Below are 22,095 nucleotides of genomic sequence, written 5' to 3'. Positions count from 1 at the left end.
TTCAATTTTCTTTTTTGAGCCATTCTGCTACTCTGTGCCTTTTTATTAGTGAGTTTAATCCATTTACATTTAGTGTAATTATTGACACTTGTGAGTTCCCTATTGCCATTTTATAGATTGCTTTCTGTTAGTTTTGTGGGTTTTTTGATCCTTCTCATTCGTTTTTCTATCTTTTGTTTTTATTTGGTTGTGTTCCATACATCTCTCATCTGTTGCTCTTTTTTATCTCATGTGCTTCTGTGGTGGTTTTTTCAATGGTGGTTACCTTTAATTAATGAAAAGGGTTTCTACCCTGTTCATTGTAGTGCACTATTTTGTGAGTACTTTTGCACTCCATCGTCCTTTGCTACTGTTAATCTCCATCCTCTCCCCCCCTTTCTTTTTGTTGTTGTCACAGTTTAAATTTGGTTTTATTGTGTTCTTCTTGGAGCTTTTACTTGTGGCTTTGTTTTGTTTTTTGTTCTTTGTATCTGATTGGAGAACCCCCTTTAGTAATTCCTGGAGTGGGGGTTTTTTGATGATAAATTCTCTCATCTTTTCTGTATCTGTGAATGTTTTTATTTCTCCTTCATATTTGAAGGATAGCTTTGACGGGTATAGTATTCATGGCTGAAAGTTCCTCTCTTTCAGGACTTTAAATATTGGGGTCCTCTCTCTTCTAGCTTGTAGAGTTTCTGCTGAGAAATCGGATGATAATCTAATGGGCCTTCCTTTATATTTTGTATTCTTCTTTTCCCTGGTTGCCTTGAGAATTTTTTCTTTGCCGTTGGTTTGTGCCAATTTCATTATGATGTGCCTTGGAGTAGGTTTGTTGGGGTTAAGAAAACTCGGAGTTCTGTTTGCTTCTTGAATTTGAGGCTTTAATTCTTTCCACAGGCTTGGGAAGTTCTCATCTATTATTTGTTTGAGTATGTTCTCCATTCCATTTTCTCTCTCTTCTCCCTCTGATATACTTATTATTCTTATGCTATTCTTTTTGATGGAGTCAGATAATTCTTGTAGGGCTATCTCATTTTTTTAAATTTTTGAGTCTCTTTCTTCTTCTCTTTGTTGTGCCTCAATAATAGAAGACAAGCAAATACAAGAAGTTGCTTGTCTTCTATTTCACTAATCCTCTCTTCTATCTGGCCTATTCTATTAGCTAAGCTTGTTACCTCGTTTTTCAGCTCGTGAATTGAGTTTTTCATCTCTGTTTGATTTGTTTTTATAGTTTCAATTTCCTTGGAAATATATTCTTTGTGTTCGTTGAGTTGTTTTCTGAGCTCCCTAAATTGCCTTTCTGTGTTTTCTTGTATATCTTGGAGGATTTTTAGGATTTCTATCTTAAATTCTCTGTCATTTAGCTCCAAGATTTCTAATATATTAAATTTTTTCTCCATAGATTTTTCCTCATCTAGCTGTGTTACCTCTCTTTCTTTTGTATCCATGATATTTGATTTTCTCTTCCTTAATGGCATCTGAGGGTGGTTTTGTTGATAGTATTAATGAGATTTAATAAAGAATAAAAAGATAAAAAAAGTAAAAAATCAAAAAGAGTTGTTTTTTTAAAAAAAATTAATAATGAAATAAAGAAAAATAAAATAAAAATTTAAAAAAAGGAAATTATTCCCCTCCTTTTTTCCTCTCCTCTCCTCTCCCCTCTTTCTTGAGAAAATCTTGTGGTGAACTGTGAATTATATTGTACTAAATAGAACAAACAATGCCTGTAATGGAGGGCCTGAATTGGGGAGAATTAATAAAGGGGCAAAAAAAAAAAGAAAAGAAAAAAAGGGCATATGGACCCACAAAAAGCAAATAAGAAAAAAAATTGGGTCAAGAATAAAGTGATTTGCTTTTAGGTGTTGGTTGACTAAGAGTTATGATGAGAGGAATAAGAGGGAAACAGGAAAATGGGGGGACAAATTAAAAAAATTACTATTGTATTTAGTGGAACAAGAACTAGATAAAATGGAGAGCCAGGGATGGGAGCACTGCTAGTGTGTTAAAAAGGTGAAGTAAAAACCCCCCAAAATGCCACAAACATAAGTTTGAGTCCCAGATAAGATATTGTTCGTTATTGAGGTTTGAATGAGAGGAGATGTAAAGGGGAAAGGAAGAAACTAATATAGAGGGAGAAAAGAAAGAGAGAGAGAGAAAAAAAGAGGGAACCACTAAAAGAAGAAAAAAGAAAAAAGAGGAGAGAGAGCGAGAAAGAGAGTTAAGGGTTTTGGAGTGCAACCCTCATAGAGAGAAAGGAAAGGGAAGAAAAGATAATGGGAGATGTAACACTTACGAGTAGTGTAGTTCAAGGAGAGGAAAGAGTAAGACTGGCAGAGAGTTAAACGACCAAATTGGAGGAGGAATAAAAAATATCAAGAATGAAGATAAGAGAAACAAATGAACAAATATAATAAAATGAAATAGGCTATAAAGTCTGCGTATTATTCTTGATTTTGAGAGGTTATCTTCTTGCTTTTTCTTTTCTCTCCCTCTTCCTGGTCGGTGACTCTGTACCTCGGGTTCTGCCCCTTTGTCACGCTCAGATAGAGGTTTGCAGTTGATAAGTCTCTATGGCGATGTCGTGTATTGTGCTTTAGTCTCGTTGGCAGTCGAGGCTCATTAGCATTTATAGGCTCCTCTAGTGAGAGAATCCGTGTTCCTGGAGCCTTTCTCCAAGTCTTTCCTTCCTCAATTAGTAGCCTGATAATCCAGCTATGGGGTTGCTACTGCCTCTGCCTGGATAGTAAGAGGCTCAAAGAGCTGGCAACTTCCCACTCTATTCCCACTCAGCACAGGGCTCTGGGTAAGGCTCAGTCAGTCAGAGCTGCTAGCATAATCAGGTGGGGCTTCCGCCCACTCAAAGACCTCTGGCTCTGCCACTCTGTGGGATAACATGGGCACGCACTGCTGAGGCACTTGGAGGACCAGGATATCAGGCCGGCCGCCTCACCTTCTGAGTGAAACCCCCGCCCGCACGGAAAAGTTGGAGCATTGGAATTGGCTCTCGCACCGTCCCCATGCGTGGCTCCCTCAGGGTGCTGGGGCAGTCTGGAGATTCTGCTTTTGGCCCACACAGAGGCCTCTGACTCTGCCCCTCTGGGGTAACACGGGCGCCCACTCCTGAGGTGCTCGGAGGAATCTCTTGATCACTCTCCGCGCGCGCCGACCAGGATATCAGGCCGGCTGGCTCACCCTCTGAGTGAATCCCCCGCCCGCCCAGAAAAGTTCCAGTGTTGGAATTGGCTCTCACTCCCTTCCCGTGTGCGGCTCCCTCAGGGTGCTGGGGCAGCCTGGAGATTCCGTTTTCTGCCCACACAAAGGCCTCTGACTCTGCCTCTCTGTGGGACAACACGGGCGCCCACTCCCGGGGCTTTGGAAGGAATCTCTCTCCCACTATCTGCACGCGTCGACCCGGGGATCGGAGAAAATTGCTGCCCCACTTGTCTTTCTTTGTCTGAGTTTGGCACATGTATTAGCTTGTATTGCCCGGGTTGCCACAGGAACAGTTTTTCCTCGGCTTGGATCTCTGTGCTACAGCCTGGTTTGGCTGTTTGTGCCGCGGCCTGGATCTTTTCACCCCCTTTGCCTGCCTCAGTTTCTATATTCTCAGTTCCCAGTGAAAGCCTCCCTGTTTAGGTTAGTGAGGAAGGCGGAGCATTTCTTACTCCCAATTTTCTTCGGGGTTTGATTATATATTTAGCCAATTTTTCGCTCGACCATACCTTCGGGTGTATTGCGAAACATCTGGAGGCTCCAAGGATAGGTATTTCTGTTTCTGGTTGAAGATCTTGTTGAGTTTTGGGGGAGATTTATCAGTATCACTTCCTACCATGCCATTACTCTGACGTCTACTTAGCCTTTTAATGCACAAACTAAAAACTACCAGAAACAGAATAAGAAATTGGTGCCAGTCTATATCAGAATAAAATTTTTAATAGAATTCTGTCATGATATGATTAATCTCATACAAATAACAAAATAAGGGATATAGAAGGTTTGAAGAACAAAATTTAAAAGATTGAATATCTATATACAAAACAACGTAAACGGGGATACATATTTGTTTCAAGTACACATAGAATATTTCCATGTATTCAAACAGGCTGCACCACCAAGGACATGTCAGAGAATTTCAAAGGCATACTATCTTACCAAGGAATAGTTCCTTGGACCACAATATGATTATCTTAGAATTCAAATATGAAAGGTCACTAAGACCAGACAGTGGCGCAGTGGATGGAGCATCAACCTGGGATGTTGAGGACCCAAGTTTGAAACTCCTAGGTCGCCAGTTTGAACACCGGCTCACTGGCTTGTGCTCAGGGTCATCAGTTTGAACATGGGATCATAGACCTGACCCCATGGTTACTGGTTTGAGCCCAAGAGTCACAGGCTTGAGTAAGTGGTCACTGGCTCGCTGGAGCCCCCAAGTCAAAGCACATATGAAAAACCAGTCAATGAACTACTACAAGTTGATGCTTCTCATCTCTCTTTCTTCCTGTCTGTCCATCCCTGTTAGTCCCTGTCTCTCTATTGACTCCCCCCCCAAAAGAAATGTCACTAAAATATATAAATATTAATATTTCAGAAAATAAACAGATAATATTAAGTAACATATCTGTGGTCATCACTTCATTTATATATTACATGGCTTAAAAAAGCAACAACTAATATAGAACAACCAGCTTTTATAGCGTGAATGCCTGGGGTGATTTTTAAAAGGTTCTACTGGTCCTGGATCGGCTTGTTTGCTTGTCTGGGGCTTGTCTGGCTATTGTCTGACCTAGATTACTCTGCACTGGGGTGACTAGGATGCCTCAGCTCTGTGCCATGTGTCTTTCATCCTTCAGAGCCCAGATTTGCTCTCATAACAATGCTAGAGCCACAGGAGCAAGCAGATACACTCAAAACCTTGTAAGATCTTGGCTCAGAAAGAGATTATGCTTACTCCTACCTCTGTATACTGGTCAGAGTCAGAGTCCGCTTTTGTGGAAGGAACTCCAGAGTTACCAAAGTGTGTAGACACAAGTAGAAAGGACAGACTGTGGACAATGTGTTGAATAAATGTGGTGAAAAGTGGCACCCTTGTCTTCTTCTTGAACTTAGAGGAAAAGCTTTCAATGTTTCGCTGTTGGGTATGATGGTTAACTGTGGGCTTGTTGTATATGGACTTTATATGTTGATGTATATTCCTTCTATACCTAATTTGTTGAGACTTTTTCTCATGAAAATATGTTGTATTTTGTCAAATGATTTTTTTTGTATCTATTGAGATAATCATGTGATTTTATCTTTCTATTGACATGGTGTGTGACATTTTTTGAGTTGCGTATGATGAACCATTGTTGCATCTCAGAAATAATTCCCACCTGATCATGTTGTGCAATCATTTTACTATGTGATTGAATTCAGTTTGCAAATGTTTTGGTGAGAACTTTTGCATCTATATTCCTCAAGGATATTGGTCTGTAGTTTTCTCTTCTTATATTGTTACTATCTGGCTCTGTCACTATAGCAATGCCGCCTAATGGAATAAGTTTGAGAGTGTTCCCTCCCTTTATATTTTTGGAAGAGTTTCAGAAGGATTGGCATTAATTCTACTTTAAGTGAAGTCACCTGGTCCTGGGCTTTTCTTTGTTGGGAGGTTAGTGATTATTGATTCAGTCACCTTATTCATTATTAGTCTGTTTCTACTTTCTATTTTTTCATGATTTAGTCTTGGTAAGTTGTATCTTTTTAAAAATTTATCCATTTCTTCCAGGTTACCCAATTTGTTGACATACGGTTGTTCTTAGTAGTCTTTTATGATCTTCTGTATTTTCTGATACCAGTTGTACGGTCTCCTTTTTCATTTCTGATTTTATGTATTTGTATCTTGGTTTTAGTCTACTTAAAGGTTCATCAATTTTTTTTATCCTTTTTAAAATATATATTTCAGTTTTCTCAATCGTTACTATTGCTTTTCTGGTCTCCATTTCAATATTTTAGCTCTGAGATTTGTTATTTCCTTTCTTCTATGAACTTGGGGATTTTGTTCTTCTCTAGTTTCTTGAATTATGAGAATTTTTCATACTATAAACATTTACCATGAGGAACTTCTCAAGTACAACTGCTTTGGCAACATCCCATGGATTTTTTTGTGCTGTGTTTGTATGTTCATTTGTTTCAAGATATAATTTGAGCTCCCTCTTGAGGTCTTCTTTGATGCATTAGTTGTTTAAAGGTGTCTTGTTTCATATTTGTAATATTTTCAACGTTCATCTCATTGTTGATTTCTAGTTTCATATCATTATGATCAGAAGAGATAATTGGAATCATTTTAGTCTTCTTATATTTTCTAAGCCTTGTGTTGTGGCCTATCATATGATTTATGCCTGTATGAGTTTGGAAATCTTGGGTTTGTGATAGCTTACTTTCCACACTTTTGGTGATAGCTTCTCTTTTTTTGTCCATCAGACTAATCAAGGACCCCATAGCAAACAGTGGTAACTTATCTTTGCTTAGGAATAGGGACAGGAATGTTTCCCACCCCACACTCAATGGAAGATGGCAGTTGCTTTATACACAGAGTAATAGCTGATTGCCCATTTCTTATCAATAATATAAGTTTTCTGGGAACAGTAGTAGAGGGTGAAATTGGATGATTTAAATATTTTCCCCCAACCCCATTAGCAGTTTGGCTACTTCTTCAACTCTTCCCCAAGATGCAACAGCAGGTCTAGACATACAGCGCTGCTTCTTTGGACAAAACATTGAGATGTGGACTGGTTTGTAGCCTGAGAGCCACTGAGGAGTCTCTGAGGTTTCTTGATTTGACCCCATCATTTGTATGAGGACTAAGTGGGAAGATAAGGTGTTGAATAACGTGTGGTTGTATAAGATGTGGTTTCAGTTCACCGACCAGTGGAGAGGCTTCAATGGCTGCTACAGGCACAGAGAATGAAGTGCCTGTCTTTGCAATGGGGGAGGGGGACAAAGCCCTCGGGAGAAGGTTCTAGCATGCTGGGCTGACAGATACACTGGGGCTCCTTCACTCAAGTGTTGGATAAAATGCAGAGTGCGCTACTCTGTGCAGGCTCTTTATATTGGAGATAATCATTTAGTCTGAACAGTGAAGGAGAAAAAAATGCATTCGCTATGAACCAAGTGATTGAACCACTCTGATACCAGGAAGGAGAGCTCTACTTTCTGCAATGACTCTCCAGTCACCTCTGCTGACAAAGCTTTCTGTTACACCAGCTGACCAAAAAAAAAAATCACCTATAAGGTCCAGATACATTTCCTTAGAGCAGGCTGTAAAGAAAGAATTTGGAACTGAGACACCATACATTGATAAGTGGCTCAGTGTGTAACAACAACAACAAAATGATGGAGTGAAAGGTGGGAGGAAAAGGGAAGCAGGTACCAGTATTGAAACACTAACTTTGGAACACTGGGATGCTAAGCACTCATTCAGAATACTGGAGTCATCAGGCTACTCGTTTGTGTTTGCGGAGAATTTTTCTCATTACAACGTTCCCATTCACTTTAACTTCTTACCTTTTTTCATATTTACAGGCAAAATGAATAAGAGAGAGACAAGTCTGTGTCAACAAACTTGGGCCTTATTATGCAAAAACATTCTTAAAAAATGGAGAATGAAAAGGGAGACCTTTATGGTATGATTCAATATCTGTGTCTCTTCGTAGTTGTGAAGAAAAATGGGCATTCTCTGGGAGGAATCGCTGCTTTTTTTCCAATAAATAAATAAATAAATAAATAAATAAATAAATAAATAAACAAACACCTTCTGTACACAACAGAAGAAGTTGTTTCTAAAATTGCAAATTTTTCTCAGGATATTTCAATTAACACAGCCTCATAATTTGAGGTCTAAAAGCACCGAGGCTGGTCAGGAATAGAAAGCCCGATAATTGTCTTAGTCAGTGTTAACACCTTTTGGTAGCTTTTCCAAACCCAGATATTGGGGTAAGATACTTGTATTCTGAAGATATCATATAAAATTAACCCACAGAAATAGAAATCTGGTATTTTCTCTTTTGAATGTTTCTTTTTTATTTTATAAAGTAAATTATTATCTTTAAAAGTAATAGATAATTTGGAAATGTGTCACTGTCACCTCTCATATTTTCATGACAGTGCATGCTTTAGACTGTTGCTATGGATCAAAAAAATTGAATTCTTATGGATAGCTAAATTACACAGACTCCTGAAAATTTTACTGTCCATATTTTAAGTGGTTTATAATGTGGGATATTTTGAAATTAGAGAGGTGAACAAAACAAACTCATTGACCAAATGATTGTGGATGGCTGATTTGAAACCATCGTTTTCTTTATTCTTGTCTCTTGCTTTGTGTAGGAATGGTTGAACTTATTGTTCCTAATAATTGTTTTCTGCGTGTTCGGTACTCGTCATGAAATTTATGATTTTTCTTCACGACCTTCCATGGACCTGGCACGGTTAGATTCATTTAACCTGTCTACAATTACTATTGCATATACACCTTTCACCAATACAACCCAACAGATAATGAATAAAGTTGCCTCAGCCCTCTCTGTGCAAGGTGAGTTTTCTAGCAACCTAAGAGGAATTTCTGATGTCAATATTTGGTTCATTTGATAGGAAGTGCTTGCATTTCAGTTAATAAACTGTGTCAATTGTCAAAATTTCTTGATTATATGAAATGTAGATATAGTTTCCCTTTGTTGTATGTAAGAGGCCATTACTCAATATCTAAGTTGAAACTGTGATGTACTTCTTTCCAAGCAAGAAATAAGCACTTAACTGTCTTTCGAAACAGAAATCTGCTGCTCACATGCAGTATTATTGTAAGGGCACCTGTGACTCTTCCTCCAGCCAGTCACTGGATGTTATAGAAGATCTCTTCTTTTTGTCAACCTCTGTCCATAACTCCACTCCTCAGTAACAAGTAATGTGTTTGGAATCTGACCCCTCATCTGAATTCAGTCTTCAAAAATCTACCCACTCTGTAATCTGTATTCAGGCCTTTGCTATCTGGAGTTTCTATGATCACAGTTCCCAGATTATGTCGAGCTTTTCCTTCAATTCTGCATTCAGCACACACAAGCCAGGTGGGTAAATGAAAACATCCCAGGCTTTCCCATCACACCATCACTTCCACGTGCATCTGAATGTCTGCACTGTGCATCCTGCCTGCAAACAGTAAACCCACTTTTGATTCAAGATCTTCGCTTGATCTGACTCTCCACTGAGGTGTAGTCTTTCAGTCCATCCTGAGATGTATTTGCTTCCACCAGCTTTACAGTGTCCTCCTGAGGGTCCATGTCATGAACTTGTGCTTCTCAACAACATCTTTGTTAAAAGTCACATGCAATGTGATAAGAAATGTTCATTAAGTGACTACTACGTGTACGATCTTTACATAGAACTCTCTCCACAATGAATGTGCTAATATCTTTATTTTACTAATAAGGTAATTGCAATTATGATAATAAATATTCATTCAATACTACAATGCACCTGATTTTTAAGAGACTATTCTATAGAATTAGAATACTATTCTGTGATAATAATGGTATCATTCTGTATTATATTTATATGTATTAATATTCTATACTAACAGTGGTAAGTTTATTTTACAAATATGGAAATTGAGTAACAAAGGTTAAGAGACTTGCTCATAATCAAACATACTTAAGGATAGTTTTCAGGGGGGAAAGTTAATTCTATCAAAATACATGCTTCCTGCTCCCTCCACTTTCACCTTTGACATTCCCACTCCAATCCATACTTTTTCTTGTAATCCTTCTCATTTTCTCAGTCTTAATAAAGCAGCTATATGTCATTAAAAGATTATTTTAGTGATATCGACATAGTCACTCAACATATGTTTTGAGTTTTCACTATTTTCCAACATGTTATTCATACTCTGAGGAGTAATAAAGGATAATGAAGTTATACAATTATTTCCACCTGATATAAATCACCTAATGGTGATTTAAATATACAAATTACTACCATTTTAGATTTATTGTAATGCTAATTCTTCTGTAAATAGTTTAATTGGTATTGTATAGTATCATATATGTAATTGAAATTAGTTTAATAATCCAACATATAAAAGTAACTAATTCTCATGTATGCCTTCTGATTATACCCTGTGTAAAATTTTAGAAAAGTCTCTTCTCCCAACCTTTACTGTGCCTGACTTACTTCAAATCAATGTTTTATTTTATTTCCATAAAGTACTTTAGTAAGAGGAATTGAACGTGAAGCCTGAAGTTAGTGTCTTTTATAATTTGCTGACAATAACATTCTCTTTTTGTAGGGTCGGTTAAAGAAGTCTTAGGACTTTCTGATGAAGAAAGTATTAAAAACTTAACAGTCAGTTATCCTGAGGAAATAGTACAAGTCATCTTTACTAATACGTTCTCATATCAATTGAAATTTTTGATGAGTTATACACTTCCAAGAAACAAGGAACTCAACCACCATTCAGGTAACTTTCTAGTGATACAATTCCACTACTTTCTATCATGATGTTGTAAGCCGTATGTAGAAGTAGATGTTAATACAGTAAATTTTAAAATCTTTCTCTATTATGGTAATGTCCACAGGTCAATCAACACATTTCAAAAATGTACGTTGATTTTGAGGTATATTAACATACTATATTATATTATGGTATTATATATTCATATAAATATGTATATGTATTCATATACATGCAAGTATACATATAGTATGTATATTATATTACTGTTAAAAGAAAATAAAGTTTTTCTAGATAAAATAGAGCAAACTTGCCTTTAAGTGTTTGAGTAAGCTTACGTAAAAGTAAAGGAAACTTCCAAGGTCCTCAAATGAAGAGGGAATCAAATTCAGAGTGACCCGTTATGATTAATGCTATATGATTTTGCCAATCTTGCTAACTAAGAGGTTTAGGTTTCAGTAGCTACATGAGAGCTAGTGAGTTTACATAAAATAAAGATTCTTGTATTAATTTGGAACCTGAGAGGCTACATACTCAGTAAAAGGGTAGACAAGAAAAAATTACTTCTAGCAAATGAAAAACAAAAGAAAACTTGTTGATCTTATCATGGGCTTTGGAAGACAAGAAGAACATTCCCCTGGGAAAGTTTGTAGCTCTCAGCACACTATCCCTGGAGGTTTGGATTCTATTCACCTCAACTACTTGTTCTAAGAAACCCCAACAACAAAAATAAATGAAGTGATCCTGGGGTGAGTAGGCTATAGGGTGCCTAGCAGAATAGCTTATAAATAGTCTATAGAAAAATACAACCTAGACATAAGCCAAATATCTTTGAGTATTAATGTACAGTCTGAGATGAGATGAGAAGTCAAGACACCATAAGTAAGAGTCAGGAGAACCAACAAAGCAGGTTACACATTTCAGTGGAATTATAAAACTGAGAATATAAAGTATGCATGCATAAAATGTTAAAGAATAAACTAAGGAATAAAAAATAAAAGGAAAGGCCGAGGCCAGTTGGCTCAGTGGCAGAGCATTGACCCAGTGTGTGAATGTGCTAGCTTGGATTTTTGGTCAAGGCACATAGGAAAAGCAGCCATCTGCTTCTCCTCCCTTCCCATTCCCCTTTCTCTCTCTCTCTATCTCTCTCTTTCTCTCTCTTCTCCTCCTGCAGCCAAGGCTCAATTGGTTCAAGCATGCCAGGCCTGATGCTGAGGATGGCTTCATCAAGCCTCTATCTCAGACACTAAAAATAGCTTGGTTGTAAGCATTATCCCAAAATGGGCAGAGCAATAGACCCAGACAGATTGCTGGGTGGATTCTGGTCAGCATGCGTGTGGGAGTCTCTCTAACTACTCTACTCTTACTTAAAAACAAAACAAAACATACACCCACACACACAAAAGAAGAAAAGATACCACATGAAACAGAAAGTGTTAAAAAATTACCTTGGAGAAAATAAAGTCTAAGAAACATAAAAACACTATTATGAGAAAAGTATAAAACTTCATTTAAAAAGGCCCAAATAAATGAAAGAATATATCACATTCCTTAACATATATCACATGGGCAGTTTATTAGTTTTCTACTGCTGTATAACAAATTATCACTAACAGTACTCATTGGGTAGTTCATAGCTCATAGGTCAGATGTGTGAGCAGGCTTAACCAGGTCTCTGCTTTGGCTCTCAAAGGCTATAATAAAGGTATTGACCAGGTTGAGTTCTTTTCGTGGGGCTCTTAGGAAGGAGCCATTTCAAAGCTTATTTATGATGTTGACAGAATTCAGTTTCTTTCAGCCTGGGAATAGGTTTCTCATGGCTTTCCTGACTCTCAGGGGCAGGTCCCTCTTAGTAATTAGAGAGCACAGTCTGGTATTGCATGTGAACCACTCCATCTTCAAAGCCAACAATGGCAGAGTGAATCGTTCTTCTTTCAAATCTTCCTGACTTACCCAGGTAGAGAAAACACATTTAAAAGTCTTATGTGACTAAATTAACCACTTGGACAAACTCCCTGACCAAGGTCAATTGTGCCTTATAATATAATCATGGGGCTGATATATCCTTAGACTCATAGGTTTCACCCCACACAAAGGATAGGGTATTATACAAGGGCAAAAAGTTAATTTTAGAATTCTACCTCCTACAGATGTGAATTCTACCCAGATTTCCTTAGAAACGTATTGTACTTTCAATCAAAATTATAATAGAGCTTTTCATTTAAATTGGTTCATTTATTCTAAAATACACTTCTAAAGGGAGCACAGAATAGCCAAGATGCTCATTAAAAAGCATGAAGTTATAAATAATTAGACCATGTGCTATTACTATAGTAACAGATAGATAGGTAAATTAGAGAAGAGAGACCCTCAGAAATACTTCACATAAATATAAAAACTAACAAATGACTGAGAAGACATGACAGAGCAATGCTAGAAAAAATTTCTTTCCATAAAGAACAAAGTGAAATGACCTCACATGAACAACCAATCCAGGTAAAGAATTAAATGTCATAAACAAGCTTTTTAGAGGTCAATGTAGTGCAATATATTTGTAAGTATGGAATAGAAAATATTTTCTTAAACAGAATAAAAAAAAGTAGTCTATAAAAGATAGGTAAATCAAACTAGACCCAAATGAAGGAATTCTCTTTATCACAAGATACCATAGAGTTAGTGAGAATTAAAGGTAAGTCTTGGGATGAGATGTTAACAACAAATAAAACCAACAAAAAGTTTATCTCCAAAATACATAAAGATTTCCTCTGAGTAAATAAGTAAAAGTGTAGAAGGCGGAGAGTCATGAAAATATATAGTAAGCATTTTATAAGAGGAGAAACACCCAGCAGGAAAGAGCACACGGAGAGGCGCTCCCCAGTCTTAGCAATCAGGGAAATGCATTTTGAAATCACATGTGGTGTCACGTTTACTGGACAGTAAATAGAACAATGCAGAGTGTTGACCAGGATATGTAGCAAAGAGAAGCCAACATCACAAAATGTTTTAAATTTCACAAGAATTGAGAAATCTAACTTTTAATTTGAAGAAGTGGCTAACCCATGACCCAGTGTCACAGGAATCCTACTAGTGACAGGGTCCCGCCTGTGCTCAAGACGTGCAGCCTGTTCTGTTCTCCTTCCTGAGGGCAGGAAATAATTAAGTTGTGTAAGTACAACCAGATGCCTGGACTCAAGACATTGAAGAGCAGATGGGAATTCTCTAGAACATTTCCTCACCTGCTTCTGCAAGCTAGGTTGTCACGCCTAAATGGTAGTGCCAGCTACTAATTGGAGGAAACACCATCATCTTAGGACCCTTAGTTTGATGTGAAATAGAGGACCCCCAGGCCCTCCTCTTAAGATCTATGCTGAATTTGTAGCCTGAGTGAGAAATAGAGCTTGTCTGTGATAAGCCTTTGAAGATTTGGGGCTTGTTTGCTACTGTAACATATGGTAGACTATCTAACTGATACAACCGTATTCACAAGAAGACGTAGATCAGTATTTTCATAGCAGCAATTTTTTTTTGTTGTTGTTGTTGTTATTGTTGCTTTTGGCAATAGTTAAAAGAAAAACAGGACCTAACCAAATTTGAGCATGGATAAATAGAATGAATTAAATTTCTGTAATAGCATTCTATACATCATAAGAAGGATAATGAGCCATTTATATAATTATCAAAACCATACTATAGAACAATAGAAGCAAAGTGAGGCATAATGAATATAATGAATTATCAGATTTAAATAAAACTTTAAAAATTTAAAGTTATATATGTAGTTTAGGTACACATAGTAAAAGTTTAAGGCATCTCTATATAAACACAAAGTTCAAGAAAATAGCTAGGTAGGGGCCTCGAACTAGGAAAGCATAAAATCATAGACAGTACATGGATGGGGTTCTGGCAGTGTTTACAATGGTGCATTTATGTGTATAATTTGATCATATGTATATATGTGTTTATTATACTGTCATATCATTTGCATATGTAAGTGATTTCAAAATAATTTTCTTAATATTTAAAATTTAATGAGACATACATTTACTGACTCAATACAATTTTAATTTGTCATATTAAATGATATCTCTTTAATGTAGTTTAATACTCAATGACGTGTAGGCCTTTTTTTATAAGCATATTTGTTTTTCTTCAAAAGATGTTCTGACACAATGTAAACATGGTGGTCATCTCATACAAACATATATTTGCTCATTAGGCCGACATTATAGCCAATGTTAGGCAAAACCTTTAGTGGTGTTTCACAATCCATATAAAACCCTGCTAACTTTGGAAAAACATAAAATGGTACTGTTTTCACAATATAGAGTCCTAAAATAGGAGCTCAACAGAATCCTTGATTGGTAAAGACACAGAGAAATGAATGTGAAAAAACTAAGTGTGAATGTTATAATTTGATTATCATTTTATAGGAGTGCTCTGACCTCTCCTTTTGGGAATCATTACTATAATTTATGTTTTAACAGACTCTGAGTCAAAATAAGAACAGTTATATTTGGGCCATTGTAAGGTCTTCTGTTTCCTATAGTCAGAACTGAACTAATCCATAATAATACTTATGCTTTATTTCCACTTTAAAGCTCATTGCTATGAAACAGAATATGAATATGAACGTTTTCAGTGCTATGTAACAGAATTCTGGACGGAAGGTTTTGTGTCTCTTCAAGCCGCCATTAATGCTGCAATTATAGAAGTGAGTACAGAATGTCCAGTAAAGACTAGTAATGGTATCAGAGGCATCAAAAGTTCCATACAAGAAAATAAAGCCTTGTTCTTTCATTTACTGACCCTTTTATTTACAACAAAATTTTCTTAAATTGCAATGCGCCATGAGTAGTTTATATATTAATAGGAGGGAAATTGTCTCCTCGAAGAAAAAAACCTTGTCAGGAATCCAGGCATACAATAAAATTATGAGAAGAGGAGACATATCACGAAGGTATAATAAAGTCCTTAGAGGTAAATAAGCCAAAGCTTGTCGGCCTGGAATGCCATGAAACTCCTAATTGGAATGACACTTAAAACTGAAGCATGAGGCAAGGTGTTTTGCTGAGAATATAATGTCATATATACATTTCAAGGGACTATTAGTCAAGGAGGTAATAAGACACACAGAAAATTTTGGGAAGTGTGTGAAGAGCAGCAATCCTGTAACAGAGGCTCCCCGGGGCCAGTGGCAGATCACAGAAGTGAAAAGTGGCCTAGATCAGGTCCACCCAGGCCCTGAGGTGTTCCTAGGCAAAGAGATCACTCATGAATATGCAAATATGGGTATCACTGTCTTTCTTCAGATCACAACAAACCACTCAGTGATGGAAGAACTGATGGCAGTTACCGGAAAAACTATGAAGATCCATCCCTACGTCAGTCAAGATGGGGTATACACTGATTTATTCATTTTCTGCCTCATTATCTCCTTTTCCTCATTCGTTTACTACGCCTCTCTCAATGTCACAAGAGAGAGGAAGAGGATGAAGGGCTTGATGATGATGATGGGTCTTCGGAATTCAGCATTCTGGTGAGTAAAGTGCGGCACAAGTAAATTCAGGTAGGAATTCATGGAAAGTAAACTTCCTCAACACATCCTGATTCACACCCTCTTCCTATGAATGGAATAAGTTGTCCTTAGACTCATGCTTGCCAGGCTATAGCTGGGGGTTATTAGACATCTCTGACTGAAGCAAGAACACAGGATTGGGATTTCTAGGTGATTTAAAGCAGGGATAATGGGGATGGCCACTGAATCCACAGAGAAGAGTGTGGTAGGAATGACAGACTTTGGTGTCTGGGCCCGAAGGGGAATTTAAGGCAGGATGAGACTGAAAGGGGGAAAATGAGGTCAAGGATCAGAGGCTCGTTTGGAGACCAGGGATGGTGGGTATACTTGAAGGAGCAAATTGGCAGAATAGGTTGGTAAATACAGGTCAGGTTAATTTGACTTAAAAAGTCAGAGGTTGAGTGGTTCCAGGTATGGACAAGGTCCAGTGTGAGAACTGGTGAGGAATGGACTGAAAAGACCTAGAGGTGATGTTTATAGTGAGGAGAAAGTAAAATAACAGAGAGGCTAGGAAGCCAGGTGAAATGTGCATGTGGAAACAAATTTGGAGTCTAGAAGAAAATGCTATAACTCAATATCGAACTCTTTACAGAATTAACAGTAAAGGGGTGTACAGCAAAACAGAAATCTAAAGACTCTAGAGCCAGAATGCCTGAACTTGAAATGAAATTAGTTGCTTAACATTCATGTTCATTCGGTGCTTTGTCTGTTAAATGGGGAACATAATGGTATTTCTGCATTGAGCTATTGTGAGAATAAAGTGATTTAATATTCCCTGAGTGTGTAAAGCATTCTCTAGTTCAGAGTCATGGCTATGTGTGTCAGCCATGATTCAGTTGGTTCAACTGCTGTTTTGTTTTTGTTTTTAATATTATTTCATCATACTCTTCAAATAATATTAGAAAACAAGGTAAATGAATTTAATAAAGGAGAGTAAACTTTTTGAATAGTTTAACAGAAAATGAATATACTCATATAAGTATGTAGACTCTGTGGTGGAAACACCCAGAGAACGAGGGAACAGCTATTGGAAAAAGAGAAAAGTGGCAGAATTACACAAAGAAAGAAATTTTTAATCCAAGGAAAATCATGAATGTCCTCATCCCCACAGAAGAGAAATGATCCCATGTTCGATGAGAGGTTATCACATAATAGGACAGGGTCCTACACAGACAGAACCTCTGCATTTTCACTGTAGTATTATTCCAAACATCCAGAGCAATAAGAGGATTTAGAGGGGTTACAGAGTGCCTTTGAGGTCACAGAGTAAGATTGAAGCAGAGAAAATGTACAACCAAAGGTTATTAGACTAGAAGCCTATTTTTTCCTTTTCTCATGTGTGTATATTTCTATAATTACTTTTAGGAAAGAGAATATTCTTAATTTCTTAATAATTCATTTTAAAATATTTTCTTATTATTTATATATGCTAAACACTGAATAAATATCAGCTGAATGAATGAATGTGTGATTGAAATAACTGAATCAGTGACATCAGAATCCACACTCAGGTCTTTCCCATTGAACATGAAATGCTAAGATAATATTTTGTTTCCACATTAGGCTCTCCTGGGGTTTGCTCTATGCTGGTTTCATCTTCATTGCTGCCCTTCTCTTGACACTTGTTGTAATCATTCTCCAGTTTGTAATTCGAACTAATTTTGTGGTGGTCTTCACCCTCTTTCTCCTGTATGGATTGTCTTTGGTGAGTAGGTGAATTAATTTTTTTTCCATCTCACTCTTACCCTAATGATCGTTTTTAAGTAGATTGTTTTTCTTTATATACCTTTCTTCTCTGACTGCTCTGTTTTCATTAGAAAGTCTGTAGATCCTGACCAGGCAGTGGCACAGTGGATAGAGCATCAACCTGAGTTGTTGTGGACCCAGTTTCAAAACTGCAAGGACCCTGTTAGAGCTCAAGCTCACCAGATTAAGCACGGGGTAGCCCATTGAGCATGGGATCATAGACATAACCCCATGGGTGCTGGCTTGATTCCAATGGTCAATGGCTTGAAACCCAAGGTCACTGGCTTCAGTAAGGTGTCCTTGACTCAGCTAGAGCTCCCTGTCAAGACACATATGAGAAAGCAATCGATCAGCTGAAGTGCCGCAACTTCAAGTTGATGTTTCTCATCTCTCTCCTTTCTTGTCTGTCTACCTGTATCTCTATCTCTATCTCTATCTCTATCTCTATCTCTATCTCTATCTCTATTTCTCTCTCCATCTTTCTCTCTCTCTTGCTAAAAGAAAAAAGGAACTCTGTAGATTGGTATTTGAGCTAGAATGTTTTATAATGCAATTTGTAGTGCGAATTTCAGAATATTGTTTCTATTTTATACATAGACTAATAATATAACTAATTTTGTATATTCAATTTTTTATTTTATTGTGTTAGGAATAACTTATGGAGAAACATAAATAAATTGCATCTTCTCTCATTTTAGATAGCTTTGGCTTTTCTAATGAGCGTCCTGATAAAGAAATCTTTTCTCACTGGCCTGGTCGTATTCCTTCTCACTGTCTTTTGGGGAAGTCTAGGATACACGGTATTGTACAGGCACCTTCCTGTGTCCCTGGAATGGATATTAGGTTTCCTTAGCCCCTTTGCCTTCACGCTTGGAATGGCCCAGGTGAGAAACCATCTAACTGCTTATGAATGATGTTTCAGAACTATTCTCTCTGGAATTTTTTTTATATTACATTATTTCCTTTATTAAAATACAATACCAACATGTTAAATTTTGGTACTTTTGCTATGCAATTATAGATAAGTGTCTACAAACAACATCCTGGTGAATTTGAGAGAATAATTACCTAAACACAACAATTCTAATGTTCTAAGCATGGAGAAATAAAAGTAATTCAAATCTCAGAATGTGAGACTATAAAATAAAATAAGCTCTATTTTAAAATAAACTATTGTTTTGCTATGTATTAACCCTATGTTTTTCTCTTCTCTGGAATTTAATTATCTGTAGTCATTTTTATGGTCAGAATTATAAGGTATAGAACCCTAGTAAAAATATTGTGATATTTTAAATGCTTTGGAAGTATTTAGCCCTGAAAAATAAGTCAAAGGGTGAGTGAAAAATGGAAGGCCAACATGTAATTATTTAAAATGGGTTTTTTTGGCTACTAATTAAATATGAACATGATGTTACAAATCTAATACTAAATAACTCTTCCAGTACATAGTTTGATTTACTAATTAAACAGCTCATATGATTGTAAAAACCATAAAGTAAGAGAAATGAAAATTCAAAATTAGAAGCACCTTAAAAAATGCATTGAATAGTAAATTACATTTCTGTTCATAAAATGTTATTTCTCTTTATCTGATTCTCACATTGAACTTACTTTGCCTTCCCGCCTATGAAATGGTAATGTCAATCATTACATATCCATTATTAAAGGAACGTTAATTACAAAGTACTCATTAGCTTGAACAGTATAGACCAGCCGACTTTTGCCTCTCATTCTTCTTAAATGCACCAGTGATCTCTCCAAGAGCATAAATTCTCTCTCAGGAGCTATATCCAGGGACCACCACTCCTTTTTCCCATGTTCCATTTGGTAAGAACTTAGCTAAGGCTGAGCTCAAATATCATCTTTTCACACACTTCCCCACTTCCTCTTAGTGCTCCATTTCATTTGGAATGTATTTTAAATCATTGCAGTTAGTAAATTGCATTATAGTTGGTCACATGCACATTTTTCCAATAGATTTGAGAATTGTAAAACAGGCAGTCTTATTCAACTTTGTATTCCAGTATGAGGCAAAGAGTAACTACCGTATTTCCCCATGTATAAGACACATCTATTTTTGAAACATTTGATGTCCAAATACTGGGTGCATTTTATACAATGGTTGTAGATGTTTTTATTTGCATTTCTCACTTTTTGCACTTGTTTTTGCACTCATTGTTGATGACAGTGATTCATCATCAGACACACCGAAGACAAGCTAATGGATGGGAGTTCTGACATTAATGAGGAGTTGTATGAATCTTATGATGAATAAAATTTGAGTTTAATAACTTTATGTAATACATTTTTTTCCAATTTCGGGCCCCAATTTAAGGTGCATCTTATACATGGGAACGTCTTATATATGGAAAAATACAGTATTTTATTTTTAAGCTAAACCTGTTTAAAATTTATTGTAAACCTAACTTCCTTTAATTAACTACTCTTTCATTTTCAGTTTTTACGTGTGGACAATGATATGAATTCTAATGCATTTCCTGATCCAAAGAACTACTCAAGTCAAATAATAGGAACACATTTTATGTTGGCTTTTGATATTTTCCTCTATCTGGCATTGATGATTTATTTTGAAAAAATTTTGCCAAGTGAGTACTGATATGACTAAAATCAAACATTAGTCCTGCCTGGATATCTCAGTCAATTAAAGTGTTGTCCTGATATGCCAAGGTTGTGGGTTCAATCCTGGGTCAGGATGCATACAAGAATCAACCAATAAATGTATAAATCAGTGGAACAACAAATTAATGTTCCTCTCTCTCTCCCAACTTCTGTCTCTAAAATCAGGAAATAAATGTAAAAAAAAAAAAAAAGAAATTGCAATAAATTTTTTGGCCCATGCTCTACCTTTTTAAAATATGTCAAATTTTTTTGCCAAATTTTATTGTTTTCTCTTAGAATATTTGTTTTTTATATCCAATAGTAACTTCTCAATTTCTTCCTCCTTTGCCAATATGACACCTGGACTCCTAGATAAAATTCATCATGCCTGACATATCTTGCATTTGTATTACAATATATGGTTTTCCTGAGATTAAATGGATCTTAACATTATTTAAGTTCCTCCAAATTTTTTATGAATAAATTTTTATTAATTTTAATGGGGTGAAATTAAAAAATCAGGGTACATATATTCAAAGAAAACATGTCCAGGTTATCTTGTCATTCAATTCTGTTGCATACCCATCACCCAAAGTCAGATTGTCCTCCGTCACCTTCTATCTAGTTTTCTTCATGCCCCTCCCCATCCCCCTCCTTCCCTCCCCCCCGCCATCCATAACCACCACACTCTTGTTCATGCCTCTTATCTCGTTTTTTGTCCCACCAATGTATGGAATCCTGCAGTTCTTGTTTTTTTCTGATTTACTTATTTCACTCCGTATAATGTTATCAAGATCCCACCATTTTGTTGTAAGTGATCCAATGTCATCATTTCTTATGGCTGAATAGTATACCATGGTGTATATGTGCCACATCTTCTTTATCCAGCCTTCTATTTTTTTACAGTAATTAAAGCCTTTGATCAAACTCTTGGCCAATACAGCAAGAATCCATAAAAGAGTATTGTCCTTAACATGTTCACCAAGTCCAAATTGGCCCCAACACCATGCCAAATCACTGAAAAATGTAACCCAACCCCAGCTCAGACTGTTAGGAGCTGTCACAAGGAGCAGGAGTCCAGGAAAAGTCTATATCCAGGAAAAGTCCGCATGACACTGGAATTGTTGTCACAATTCTATACTTTGCAGCTCATGTCCAATTCCCAATGACCGCAGCTTCTAGCTGGTAATGATTCAGGTAGACTGGAAAAGCCATCTGCAGCTTGCGTGGAGATGGAGCTTCTGTTCTCCTCTGCCTGGAGAGTTGAGACCAGGTTGCTTTTCCCTGGAGCTCTGTGACTGTGGCTTGGTAAAGAGAACCTTGGGATACACTAAGCTGGGTGGCAAAGGTATTATAGATTCATCATAGAAGTTGGCAAAAGGGGGAAAGAGAGCTCTAAATAAGGAGTAGGTCCCAGCCTGAAATATGAGTGGGGCACTGAGGTAGGAGGAATAAAGGAAACACTACATATTAAACAAAGCAGCAGAAAATAGGACTATCAACACCCACAACAGAGATCTTCGAGGGAAGAATAAAAAACCTGACTATTCAGGCAAGACATAGTTAAGTGGCCCTTGTGCAAATGAGATCAGTTTACCTGCTTCTTGGAAGATATACCCTAGGCTCGTCCACAGTGTCTTAAATGGGGCCAAAGAACCTGGGCGCCTTCATTCTTCAGTGGCAAACCCTCGCATTCTGG

At 36.9% G+C, this 22,095-nt stretch overlaps 2 protein-coding genes across 2 annotated transcripts in view; both read left to right on the top strand.

The window, feature by feature from the left end:
* Window positions 1–22,095, top strand: part of ABCA8 (ATP binding cassette subfamily A member 8) — a 198,498-nt gene that overhangs the window by 3,871 nt on the left and 172,532 nt on the right. The gene's annotated exons all lie outside the window — the stretch shown is intronic.
* Window positions 1–22,095, top strand: part of LOC136406690 (ABC-type organic anion transporter ABCA8-like) — a 112,222-nt gene that overhangs the window by 3,893 nt on the left and 86,234 nt on the right. Inside the window, exons 2-9 of the mRNA XM_066386730.1 lie at window positions 7,537–7,637; window positions 8,341–8,545; window positions 10,292–10,462; window positions 15,055–15,167; window positions 15,766–15,992; window positions 17,595–17,736; window positions 18,476–18,661; window positions 20,236–20,383. Of these exons, the coding sequence (XP_066242827.1) occupies window positions 7,542–7,637; window positions 8,341–8,545; window positions 10,292–10,462; window positions 15,055–15,167; window positions 15,766–15,992; window positions 17,595–17,736; window positions 18,476–18,661; window positions 20,236–20,383 (1,288 nt within the window). The 5' untranslated portion in view covers window positions 7,537–7,541. The remainder of the gene's footprint in view (window positions 1–7,536; window positions 7,638–8,340; window positions 8,546–10,291; window positions 10,463–15,054; window positions 15,168–15,765; window positions 15,993–17,594; window positions 17,737–18,475; window positions 18,662–20,235; window positions 20,384–22,095) is intronic.

The sequence above is a fragment of the Saccopteryx leptura genome, chromosome 5 (assembly GCF_036850995.1).
Source record: "Saccopteryx leptura isolate mSacLep1 chromosome 5, mSacLep1_pri_phased_curated, whole genome shotgun sequence".
Taxonomy (NCBI): domain Eukaryota; kingdom Metazoa; phylum Chordata; class Mammalia; order Chiroptera; family Emballonuridae; genus Saccopteryx; species Saccopteryx leptura.
The sequence above is the reverse complement of the archived record's forward strand: the minus strand, read 5'-3'. Positions and strand labels throughout refer to the sequence as shown.